The sequence below is a fragment of the Brienomyrus brachyistius genome, chromosome 23 (genome assembly GCF_023856365.1).
Source record: "Brienomyrus brachyistius isolate T26 chromosome 23, BBRACH_0.4, whole genome shotgun sequence".
Lineage (NCBI taxonomy): Eukaryota > Metazoa > Chordata > Actinopteri > Osteoglossiformes > Mormyridae > Brienomyrus > Brienomyrus brachyistius.
Window position 1 is genome coordinate 8,037,611 of NC_064555.1, and position 11,475 is coordinate 8,049,085.

The 11,475-nt window shown below is 45.1% G+C and overlaps 2 protein-coding genes across 7 annotated transcripts; one reads left to right on the forward strand and one right to left on the reverse strand.

Moving 5' to 3' along the window:
- Positions 1 to 563: 563 nt before the first annotated feature.
- Positions 564 to 3,804, reverse strand: LOC125719177 (zona pellucida sperm-binding protein 4-like). The gene is made up of 11 exons (XM_048993719.1): positions 3,270 to 3,804; positions 3,051 to 3,169; positions 2,621 to 2,963; positions 2,404 to 2,526; positions 2,148 to 2,320; positions 1,609 to 1,706; positions 1,349 to 1,494; positions 1,104 to 1,281; positions 892 to 1,027; positions 738 to 810; positions 564 to 662 (listed from the first exon to the last, which is right to left on the reverse strand). The coding sequence occupies exons 1-11, from the start codon at positions 3,682 to 3,684 to the stop codon at positions 658 to 660; spliced, it is 1,809 nt and encodes a 602-aa protein (XP_048849676.1). The 5' UTR covers positions 3,685 to 3,804; the 3' UTR covers positions 564 to 657.
- A 456-nt stretch (positions 3,805 to 4,260) lies between these two features.
- On the forward strand, positions 4,261 to 10,902 carry cndp2 (carnosine dipeptidase 2). 6 transcript variants are annotated; one of them, XM_048993721.1, is made up of 12 exons: positions 4,261 to 4,400; positions 5,187 to 5,273; positions 5,764 to 5,907; positions 6,310 to 6,472; positions 6,902 to 6,990; positions 8,101 to 8,301; positions 8,399 to 8,483; positions 8,643 to 8,803; positions 8,993 to 9,157; positions 9,924 to 10,065; positions 10,398 to 10,545; positions 10,623 to 10,902. In XM_048993721.1, the coding sequence occupies exons 2-12, from the start codon at positions 5,214 to 5,216 to the stop codon at positions 10,687 to 10,689; spliced, it is 1,425 nt and encodes a 474-aa protein (XP_048849678.1). In that variant the 5' UTR covers positions 4,261 to 4,400; positions 5,187 to 5,213; the 3' UTR covers positions 10,690 to 10,902. The 6 variants fall into 6 exon arrangements, with proteins under 6 accessions (XP_048849678.1, XP_048849679.1, XP_048849680.1 ...); XM_048993722.1 differs by having other exon boundaries at positions 4,279 to 4,400; positions 5,184 to 5,273; XM_048993723.1 differs by lacking the exon at positions 4,261 to 4,400 and adding an exon at positions 4,420 to 4,595 and having other exon boundaries at positions 5,184 to 5,273.
- Positions 10,903 to 11,475: the final 573 nt, after the last annotated feature.

Genomic DNA, 11,475 nt, shown 5'->3' on the forward strand with positions numbered 1-11,475 from the left:
GATCCCTACCCTCAAGATCCATCCTATTTACCAATCATTCATTTCCAACCAGACCAATTAAACCTAGGGGGTTTTCATTTGCACACACATCCATGACGTACTTAAATGAAGTTTTTTTTTTTTTTGAGTTAATCCCTGGGGTTGTTCCCTGCCTCGTGCCCATTGCTCCGGACCCCCCGCGACCCAATAGGATAAGCGGTTTGGAAAATGGATGGATGGATGAGTTAATCCCTAGTTTCAAGGGTTTGAACTGCTTTTCACTGATCGACTGCATCAAGTCCCACCCTGAAGTACCCCATGCGGTTTGGTAGCTACTGGTATCCTACCAATGATAACTAGTACAGTGAAAAGCATGTGATGTAACCCAAAGTATTTAAAGGGAGGACTATTGTAAATGTAGGGTAAACAGTAATCAAGGTCATTATAGGTGTCCCTAGCAAAGACTTATGTGCCAGAGCTCAGCTCCCAAAACAGTCACTCAGGCTGGCAAAGAATTAAGTGATATGATGGTTTGGTTGTTCACATATGGGCCTGTTAATCCATAGAATCCAATCATACACCAATTAACCAGAGGTAAAAGTTTATTAACACTTCAAAATAACCAAACATGAACTACAACAGGGGAGGAATTCATAATCTCACTTTCTGGTCCACGGTTTATGCTGAAAGAGACAGTATAAACTTTAGTTTCGCTATTGGACATCAGCGAGCGAGTTCACTTGGAGGAATACAATTACCTTCACCGAAGCAACGTTCGTCACAAGATCTCTCAGAGGGTAAACACACTTCAGCGTGGCACATGAAGTAGATCTGGGAGGGACAAACCAGACTGATACGCTGATGCAGTTTAAGGGTCTGTGCATGCAGACGATTCAGGTACGGCCCTCTCACCTCTTCGTCTAGGAACTTCTTGGATTTCAGATCTAAGAACTGAAAAGTTTTGATCTGAAAGCGACGCCGCTGTTTGGCCTGAGGCAGGCCTTTGCCATAAAGGACGGTGGCCGAGCCATCCAGTTTATTGGGACATCTTGGGAATTGGAGTTATAGATTAACACAGGGAATGTGAGGCCATGGCCACACACACACACACCACACAGGCCTACCCTTCGTGTATTAGGACCAAAGCATTTGTTGCTGAGCGAGGATAAGCAACACAGTACTGCACCAAGAGCACTGCATCGCCATCACTGGTACCCAGGTACAGCTCCAAGAACACAGACTTTCCAAGCAGAACTTTGAGGGGCAGGTGATCTTGAGAATAGAACTTCGTGTATGTCTGATCTGAAAGACAGCCGCGTTAGCCTCACGGCATGCTGGACCTCTCGATGCTACCCGGACAGAGACCTACCTGTCGCGATCCTCAACTGTACATTATACAATCCACTAGATGTCACAGTCGAGGGCCAGCTAGGAGTTCTCACCACATACCCAGAGGTAATGAAGAAAGGCACGCCCAAAGCACCACTCTTCGAGTAGCGACATTCTACCAATAACCTGGAGAAAGAAAACCAAGAAAAATAAATCCTAAAATGTGATCCACCACATTTGTGGATTCCCTCCATATAGCCATTTCAGAGCCCACAGGCTTCTCCAGTAATCGTCACCGACCTAAAATAAGCGTCGCGCGTGATGGCTCCATATTTGAGGTTGTACACTTTAATGTTCGACTGTATCTCTGCCATATACACCACTGTATCCCCCAGCATCTGGAGGGAAGGAAAATGTCGACATTCCACCAATTAGGTATATGCAGCCGGTCAAAAGGTCAGGCAGTGTGAAGTACTTCATAGGAGGGAATAGTACACATTTGTGGGAGTTGCACTTGCACAAAAATGTTCTGAGCAGAAAAAAGTGGTACTCTCTCAACCAGATTATAGAGGAGGTGGGTCCAAGCAACTAGTGGAGGCAGGACCAAGACATCCGATTGGTTGCTCCCAACTCATCTACAACCTGATGCTCTGACCCACTCTTCACTATGCCCTCAAAACATTTTTTTGTGCGAGTAAAACTCCCATGAGCTCTTGGGGCATGCAGCGACGGCACAATCACAGAACGTAAAACGTAGGATCAAGTGAAATCCAAATCCGTTTACCGTTCAGCCAGCGCAATCCCAAGAGCATCTGGTCAATTTTAATTCATCAACTTACATAAGAACGAGTCCCACACTCAGTCACTGAGAACTTGAAGATCGCAAAGTCACGGGACCGTACAACTGGAGAGCATCTGTCCTTTCCCGCTACCACCAAGTTGGAGGGGTCCACGGGATACGGCTTCTCAGTACGGCCAACAGCAAACACAAAGTTCTTGTCTGCCGTGCATGCTGGAGAACAGAAGAGGCAACGGTGCGTTCAATTCGAGAGACGTTTCAGCTTCGCAAGTTCATCCCCATTTCGGAATGCTTACCATCCATGGGATAGAAACAAGTGGACGTCTTAAGGTCCACACAGCAGCCTTTAGCCGAACAGAAAGACGCAGAAATCCCGGAGGGACCGCAAGGTAAACGATGACTCGGAGGGATCTTGCAGCCTTCCAAGACAAACCCAGAATTTACAGACAGCATTTATAGATGATTGTTGGAAGGCAACGCTTAAAGGAAAGGAAAAAAAAAAACCTCACATACCCACTTTTGGCACGTTTTTACTCAAGACACTGGGTACGTCATTGTCAGTGGGACCTGGATATATTTTAACGTCAGAATTGAGTTTCCCACCCCAAGGCAGCCACTGGGGCAGTGTGGCGGGAGTGAGCAGTGCTTCTTCAACAGGAGCACTAGTGCTACGGCACATTGAAATAAACGGCCCCCGTCTGGCCATATCCTGCAGCAAAGGTTCATCTGACTGCGGCCTCCTCAGCTGTGCCAAAGCAGTTTCGGAGGAAGGCAGTCCATCGGTACAGAATGCGTCAACGTCACCATTTTGTCCATCAAAGGCCGAATAAACCAGCTTCACAGTGTACCGTCCTTTCTGAAAAGAGATTCCAATGAGAAGGCTGAAGCTGCACGAACATTTCAGGAGATACGTAAAACGGCACAGGCACCGCAGGCAGTTTACCTTACGAGTGACATGACAGCCCTTAAAGGAGATGGTCAGGGTATTGTGCTCCAGACCCTCTTTCATAGAATACCCACAAGACCCAGCGAGCGCTACTACAGGTATAAGCCCTTCAGATCCTTAAAAGGAAAAAGAACAAAAAGACGCATTTATCTACTGGGACAGAGAATATAGTTTGGCGGTTTCGTTATCCAAATAACCGGGAACAGCACACCTTACCCTGCACTTTGATTTTTTCCTTTGGCCCAGAAGGCAGCCTCACAGTCATTTTCTCGTCAGAGCAGAAGACTGCAAATCCTTCAGATGATTTCTTTGGCAAAGGAACCTTATAAATTTCTTTAATAAGAGCAGGTCCCACCGCGTCTCCTGAATCCAGATCACCGTCTGAAAAGTACTCGACCGTAGAAGGAGCATTATGTAAATCTCGTAAATGTGTTGTGATTTTACTTTTAGGGTAGTCATAATCGTTATCAGGATACGGATAAAAGGCCACATCATCAGGTTCATCTAGCAAGTCACTACTGAAACTACTGTGGTATCTGTGCATTCTTTCTAATTGCTGTGCTTCAGTCCGTTCAATGCAAATCCAACTCAACAGTAACAACACTAAAATTGACATTACTCTCCAAGCCATGAATACACAGACCGCGGTAGTTTAAAAATAACAGTAAAACGTCGTATACTGCACAACCATCCGTTGCTGAAGCGGGTAAAATAGCGCGCACGTGGCCATCCAATGAGCGCGTGCACCTGATACCGGCCAGCATTCTCACGTGCTCACGCCGCTGCACCCATCGGCGCATCTCTGCTTACGTACTACGCCGTAAAAAACCGAACTGACGTCATCTGTGTATAGTAATGAAAACAGCCAGGTATAACGCGATTCTGCAACGCTACAATCACTGCTGATTTATAAAAGGCACAAAACCATCGGAATGCGTCAATTGATACACCATCCAAGATACCAGACGCAACCCCAATTTTGTTGAATTGGAAATATCCCCCTTAAGCGATCAAGCTATTACCCTGATTAACCATCAGATTTCCCAGTCCTAGAATTAACCTATGTAAACGGGTTTTAGGTCTGCAAATGTTTAGGACAAATCTTGTGAATACTCAACCAATCCAAGAAGCCAAACCACAAATGCTTAATTTAAAATTCACTGGCACATCCAATCAGATTTGTGCGATTGACATTAAAATTGGGTCGCGTTGCAAAAAAAGTTGAGGACCACCTCAGTATCTGAGGTTCTACCCTTGTGTAGCACAATTAACTTGAAAGTTCACTCGCCGTTCAGGATTGGAACAGCCCTTAGCGACCGGAACTTCCTGATTGCGTCACCGGTTTCAGTGAGTGTTTACGGTGCGGACGCTGTTATGCTAGATGGTGCTACAACCGTATAACTGGGGCTTGTTATAGTGTTACCGGGGCTCACGTTTTTGCTGTGCTATCCTCTGATGTCTGTATAGCTGGACTTTAGTCCTTCTGATGTTCCACAGAATCGTTTTTTTGAACAGTAACAAGTGCCTTCAAAAGTCTTCTAGGTAACTGGCGAATTCCGCTAAGCTGTGTACCACCCACATGCACAGTAAAGTATCGGTCACTATATTAATAAACGTTTTGTTTGCACTCGCATTTTAATTCGATTTCGGTTCCTTTCGATTGAATCCTATCGTATCTTTTGAGCGTCATCTACCGGTGCATCATCGCACTATCACAAGGTGAAGAATCGGTATGTGTTTGCAAGAAAACGGCAGAAAACGGGAATTTGCATGATCGAACTGACATATGCGCTTCATAATAGCAAGTCTTAAACATGTTTACACATGAAACCTGGTTTCTGGTCCCTTGGCAAGGTAGCGTTGTTGAGCCATTTAAAAGGTGATAAAGTTGCGGTTTGTTACATCAGACTGCAACGCAGTGATCCTGGAAATAATCTGGCTATGATATTGGGTGGCTGTTACTATTTAACTGGACGCTGTAGCCTTTGGTAAAAGTTGCTGGTAGTTGATTTGGTTCCCATCCTCCTTTCGGTTTTGCCGGTGTCAGCACTAGGGGTGGAGTCCGCCTTTCTAACCCGTGTTAAAGGTTTCGTTTTCTCAGCAGTACAAAGGTTTACCTTCTTTGATCAGCAGGATTTAGGGTCCCGGCTTCGAGTCAAGATGTCCTGTCTCCCAGTGCTGTTTAAGTACGTGGATGAACACCAGGAGGAGTACATCCAGGTGGGAAATTAAGACGCTTGTACATGTTTAAGGCATGCACTGTGTCTGAAAAATCTGTACTGACCGTTTATATAACGTTAATGATGTTAAAGATATTCATGTTAAATCATGCGGCCACCGGATGAATTCATTTGCTTTGGGGTGATTTAGTACTTCTTAAAATGTATGCTTAGGAGTTAACATTCTTGTTATGTCTTGTGATTTGACAGTGACACATTCTTTCAGCACTGGTTCACTTTTAAAACGGGAATAGAAACTTTTTTTATTGCGCAAAACAGCACTTTTTACATTCTCGATAATCTCATAATATCAGCTGTGAAAGAGGAAAGGGTAGCATATTCAGATAGGTCTTTTGAACAAAATTCAGGTGTTGACTAGATCTAGGTTTTTTTTTTAACCCTGTATTATGCATTTGGAATAATGTCTTCAGAAATTACCAATGTAGCCCTGTGAAATCTTGTGGGAAACACATTCTATGACCCCCTTCCAGAGACTGGCAGAATGGGTGTCGGTCCAGAGTGTGTCAGCCTGGCCAGAGAAGCGGGGCGAGATCAAGAAGATGATGAAGATTGCGGCTAAGGACATCGAGAGGCTTGGAGGCTCAGTCGAGCTGGTCGACCTCGGAAAGCAGAAGGTGAGGTTGGAGCTCCAAGAGATTAGGGCTCCAAGCACTGAATGACGCCTGTAAACAGTTAATGGGGCGAACAATGGAATGCATTCCTTTTAAACATAAGCTTGCACCTTAACCACTTTTACAATGTTCAACATGAGAAATCATCAAGTTGTCCAAGTCTCTAATAAATAATCTCATGTTCAGCTGATGGCGTCTGTCCAAGGAGTTACAGCTGAATTTTATCAGGTCATTAAGATTTATTGCCTCTTCTGGATTTGAGGAGTAATCCTGTGACCCTTTCACATAACCGGTGGTGTACCAACGGGAGCAAAGGGCTTCCTGTTTCCACACAGACAGGACCTGGTGCGAGTCCTTTAACCTCAGAAATGTCAGGGTGTTCATTCCAGCGTCTCTCCACCTCAGCTGCACAGCGGAGAAGAAATCCCTTTACCTCCCATCGTTTTGGGCCAGCTGGGCTCTGACCCAAAGAAGAAAACCGTGTGTATCTACGGGCACCTGGATGTGCAGCCGGCCAACATCGACGATGGTTGGGACACAGAGCCCTTCACTCTCGTGGAGAAAGATGGTGGGAGAACTTTCGTTTTCAGAGTTTCTGAACTTGTTAGTACTTGTGTTGTAGGTTTTAGCTGTTTTGAACATTGGCATCTGGTGTTTCTGGTTCATTAATGAACGAAGAATGCATTCATGTTCAGGTTCACGTAGCTAGACTCCTTTACAAAGCTGGTTTGACAATAGATCTCTTATGTAATGCTTGTGAAGTGTTTGTGGGTACCTGGAGAATTTCAGGCACTTAAACCATTTGTGCAGAACTTGGGGTGTGTTTTTGCTGCAAGAATCAAAATCCTGATCGTCTTGGTAACATTGTTGAAAAATTTGGCAGGAAAACCCACCAGCCTTGTGAGGACATATGGGAATACCACTGGATTTTCACTTCTCTGACTGGCTTCTCCTTCTGCTCTTTCTCACATTGCCTCATTGACATCGTGCTTTGCAGGGAAGCTGTATGGACGAGGCTCCACCGATGATAAGGGCCCGGTTCTGGCCTGGTTTAACTGCATCGAGGCCTATCAGAAGATCCAACAGGTACTGTTTTGTGTGGTTTTCAAATGCCTCGTTTAACGCCTGGTATGGCAATCCACAATTCATTACCGGGAACGGGTCCGGACTTGCAGTCATTAATTCACTAAGCCAGGAGATTTCACCTTGAGGTATCAGGGTATCCACCCAAAGAATAATTTAAGGCCTTCTGGAGTTTAATTTGTAGCTACTTGTGGTATGTGATAACATGTTAGCAGTAGGAGTACCAAGCTCTGGTCTATTTTCATTTGGGGCTCATAGTTAAGGGAATGAGTCATTACCGCCTGACCATCAATTGAGTAATCGCTGAGTTTGAATAATAGTCAGCAATGTAAATTTCCCTGTCAGCGTAACACTTTACAAATTAAACCAAAACTAGAAATGTTCATGAATTAAAAACAAAAGTAAAACTATTTGTACATTCTTAAAAGAAACTGAAACTTACCCGAAACTGGAAAAACACAACAGACGACTAAATAAGAACAAAAACTAATGCAAATTTCAGAAGTGTAATAACCCTGGTGGGGGCTAAATGTCCCCCCCACTGGAATAAAAACAAGTGATTTTGACCATGCGGGGAGATTTTTTTTTTTTATTTTTTGGTCTGCAAAAGGGGAAACTCAATTTTACAAAAATCTGTAACCAAAAAACTAAAAATGGCAGAAGTCTTGTATTTTGTTTGGTTACTTATGGTTAAGGTCAGGGCTGCGTGGGGGTTATCATAGATGGGATTAGGGTTATGCCCATGGAAGTGAATGGATGGTCTCCACAAAGATATGAAAAGATGCACTGTGTGTGTGTTTTGTGTCCTACATTGAGCTCTGCTTGATTTTTGATTGTCATACATGCTCTCTAAGACAAGGTCATGTGGACGGTGCATTGGTTAAGTCATGCTCAGAGTCCACAGGTCAGCTTCAAGGGTCTGTGTTTACAACCTGATAAAACAGCAACAGTGATGTTTAAAGGTCCATTTCTCGGTACCCATAAACACAGCATGGCCACACAGTCTCATGTGCCCAAATGGTTAATCCATTCCAGGTTAGCATTGATTGTTTTCTCATCATTTTAAATGGCCCTGTTCTATACCGCCCCCAACCACACCCCCCTCGCCAACAGGAGCTGCCAATCAACATCAAATTCTGCTTTGAGGGAATGGAGGAGTCGGGCTCAGAGGGCCTGGATGAGCTGGTGCTTTCCCGGAAGGATTCCTTCTTCAAGGATGTGGACTACGTGTGCATCTCTGATAACTACTGGCTGGGGAAGAAGAAGCCGTGCATCACTTATGGCCTCAGGGGAATCTGTTACTTCTTCATAGAGGTAGGAGGCCTCGTGGCGCCCCCATCTTCCTGGAGGCTTGTGTGGAGGTTCCTTCATGTCTTTAGGAACCGCCTGATCTTGTTGTATCTCGGCGCAGGTGGAGTGCTGCGATAAGGACCTCCATTCCGGGGTCTTCGGGGGGTCCGTGCACGAGGCCATGTCTGACCTCATCGCGCTGATGGGTGTGTGTTCTCAACTCATTTTCTAAGGGGTCTTTTTGTTTTGTGGTTGGGAACTGGCTTCGCAGATGTTTTCCTGCTGTCAGATGTTTCATTTTGTTTGGTTTATCTGATTTTGGGAACCTTGAACCATGCTCCTTGTCTTCGTCCTTGCGCCTGCAGGTTGCCTTCTGGATAAGAAGGGTAAAATCTTGGTCCCGGGAATGTACGACAGCGTCGCCCAGTTGACCGAGGAGGAGACGAAGCTGTATGAGAAGATAGACTTCGACTTGGAGGAGTACTGCAGGGATGTGGGTGCCTGCAAGCTGCTGCACGATACCAAGGTGCTGCCCGCGCATCTGCCTGCGTCGGCTTGAGGAAAAGCTAATTATTGGGACCGTCTGATTTTTATTTTATTTATTTTTTTTTTGGGTTGTGTGTCTGGGTGTGTTTACCGAGGGCCCGAGGGCACAAAACATACAAGTGACTACAGGAGCAGCCCGGTAAGGGGTTGGAATTTTCTGTATCCGCAGGAACAAATCCTGATGCATCGTTGGCGATTCCCCTCCCTCTCCCTTCACGGCATCGAGGGGGCGTTTTCCGAAAGTGGGGCCAAGACCGTCATCCCACGCAAGGTCACCGGAAAGTTCTCCGTCCGCTTGGTACCTGACATGGATCCCAAGGCAGTTGAGCGTCAGGTACGTCCTTGTTATCATCCCCAGGGAAGCTGAGGAATATTCTGCTGGAGTCGAACCAAAAACATTCTCGGGTTAGATTTGTTTAGTTTATCACACTCATCTTGCCTGCCTTGTTCCCTCCTAATGAGCTGGTTGGTCTCTCCAGTTAAATGCGTCATCGGATGTTATCTCCATCTTGTTCTGTTAGCACAAAGCTTTAAAAAGCCTATATAATACATTCCGATAATAGTGCAATGAACTGTTTTCTGCTTTCGATGGACTTTAATTTATGGCCATTAGTTGCCCTGTTATTGATTATATATCTTATTACCTGTGTTAAGGCACATAGTCAATCACATAGTTTCAGGCAAATGCATAAAAAAAACGAATACTAAAAAGGCATAGTAAATTTTATTTTAACCTGTTAATTGGCCTTGAATCGTAATTTATAGCCCACATAATTATTGCTGACGTCTGTTGTAATAAAAATTAGTAACCATACCTGGAAATTAATGACTGACTTCAGAGGCATTTCCTTTGGCTTTTAGCCAGCAGCACCCCCTAGTGGAAGATGCTGAAATTTAACTGAAACGTTCATCAAAGGATGAAAGTAAATTGAATTATCTGTGTTTTTATGAAAAAAAAAATAAATGTAGTTCTACTTATAATATGAGGGGAAAAAAACAGAGGTTAGTGTTTCACATAAAGCTTTATGGCTGCTGGATACATATAAAGGAGCATTGGAGCTTCTCGGTAAGGACCATCTGTGGGCACTTTCACTCTACAGGTGATGGATTACCTGAAGATGAAGTTTGCTGAGCGTGACAGCCCCAATAAACTGAAGGTGTACATGGGGCACGGGGCAAAGGCCTGGGTTTCTGACTTCAACCATCCGCACTACATGGCGGGCAGGAGGGCCATGAAAACAGGCAAGGGAGTTCGGCTTTAAAGATGTGCAGAGCGAACGTTGCATGCATGCATGCATACATACATGCATACATACATACAGTGCTACTTTAAACAAGGGCAGTGTTTAGATGCAGACAAGCAGCCAGAATTTTTTAACATCCATCCATAAATCTTCTGCCTGCATATTCTGGTAGGGTAACAGGGAGCCAAGAGCCATTATAGAACAACTCTGCCACCTGCTGGATGTACAGTGAACTTCCCCACTCGGGGGCATTCTGTAACTGAGTGCTTAGAAACGGTCTGGTTTACGCCGCGCCGTTTAGCGAGCCCTTCTCCCTGTCCACACCTGCAGTTTTTGGAGTGGAGCCGGACCTGACGAGGGAGGGAGGCAGCATCCCGGTCACCCTGACCTTCCAGGAGGCCACCGGCCGCAACGTCATGCTGTTGCCCATGGGCTCCTCGGACGATGGCGCACACTCGCAGAACGAGAAGATCAACCGGTAACGTGCGCCGAACCTGTCCGGCCTCCCATACGAGGACCCTGGATGTTCCTTCTCACCCTGTGCTGTCCTTCCAGGTCTAACTACATCCAGGGAATCAAGATGCTGGGAGCGTACTTCCACGAGGTCTCTCAGCTGGAGTGATGCGATTGGTCCTCGTGTTGACGTCCATGATGCAAAGCTAACTTGCTTGTTTTTTTTTTTCTTTGTTTATTTTTCAAGATCCTTGAATCGAGCCCCTTTATCAGACGGTATAGATCTGTGTGAGAGAATAAACAGCTGAACATCCTGTATTTGTAGCCATGGTAACCTGTGCAGTTTATATACTAATAAAGACTGTTTGATTATGAACAGAAATGGTTTATTTCTGCAGTTGGCAATCAAATAAACAACGTTATTGGAGTTCCCACATTCTGTGGGAAGTATTACCTTTCATGCTGTAGCTGTCAAAGGACTTCACGTCCATGATACAGATTTTCTTCTTTAATAGGTCTCTGATCTTCCCAGACAGAATGTGGACTGTTATAAGGCAATATGTGAGATGGGTTTATAGGTCCTTAACTGATGTCTGTGACCAGGCTGAGTCTTAAGGTGAGACGTTCTCTGTGTTATTCTGGCAATTCAAAGGGATGTCACTCATTACAAAGCACTAGCCCTACATGCCACTCCCGCTCGGTCATAAACTGCTTTTCACAGATTTTTATCATCCTGGCAGAAAGTTAAGTTGGGTACTGCGTCTGACTCTATGTAGTACGGCTTCACACTGAGTCAGTCCCAGGAAGCACAGGGCATGAGGCAGGAAACATGCAAACTCCTCTCACAGAGCTGAGCTGGGATTGTTTCTGACATTTGCATTTTTTTAGTCCTGGAGACCTGCCCCTAAGGATAATGATTAGAGAGACGTTGTACATGTTTGGTAAAAATACACCT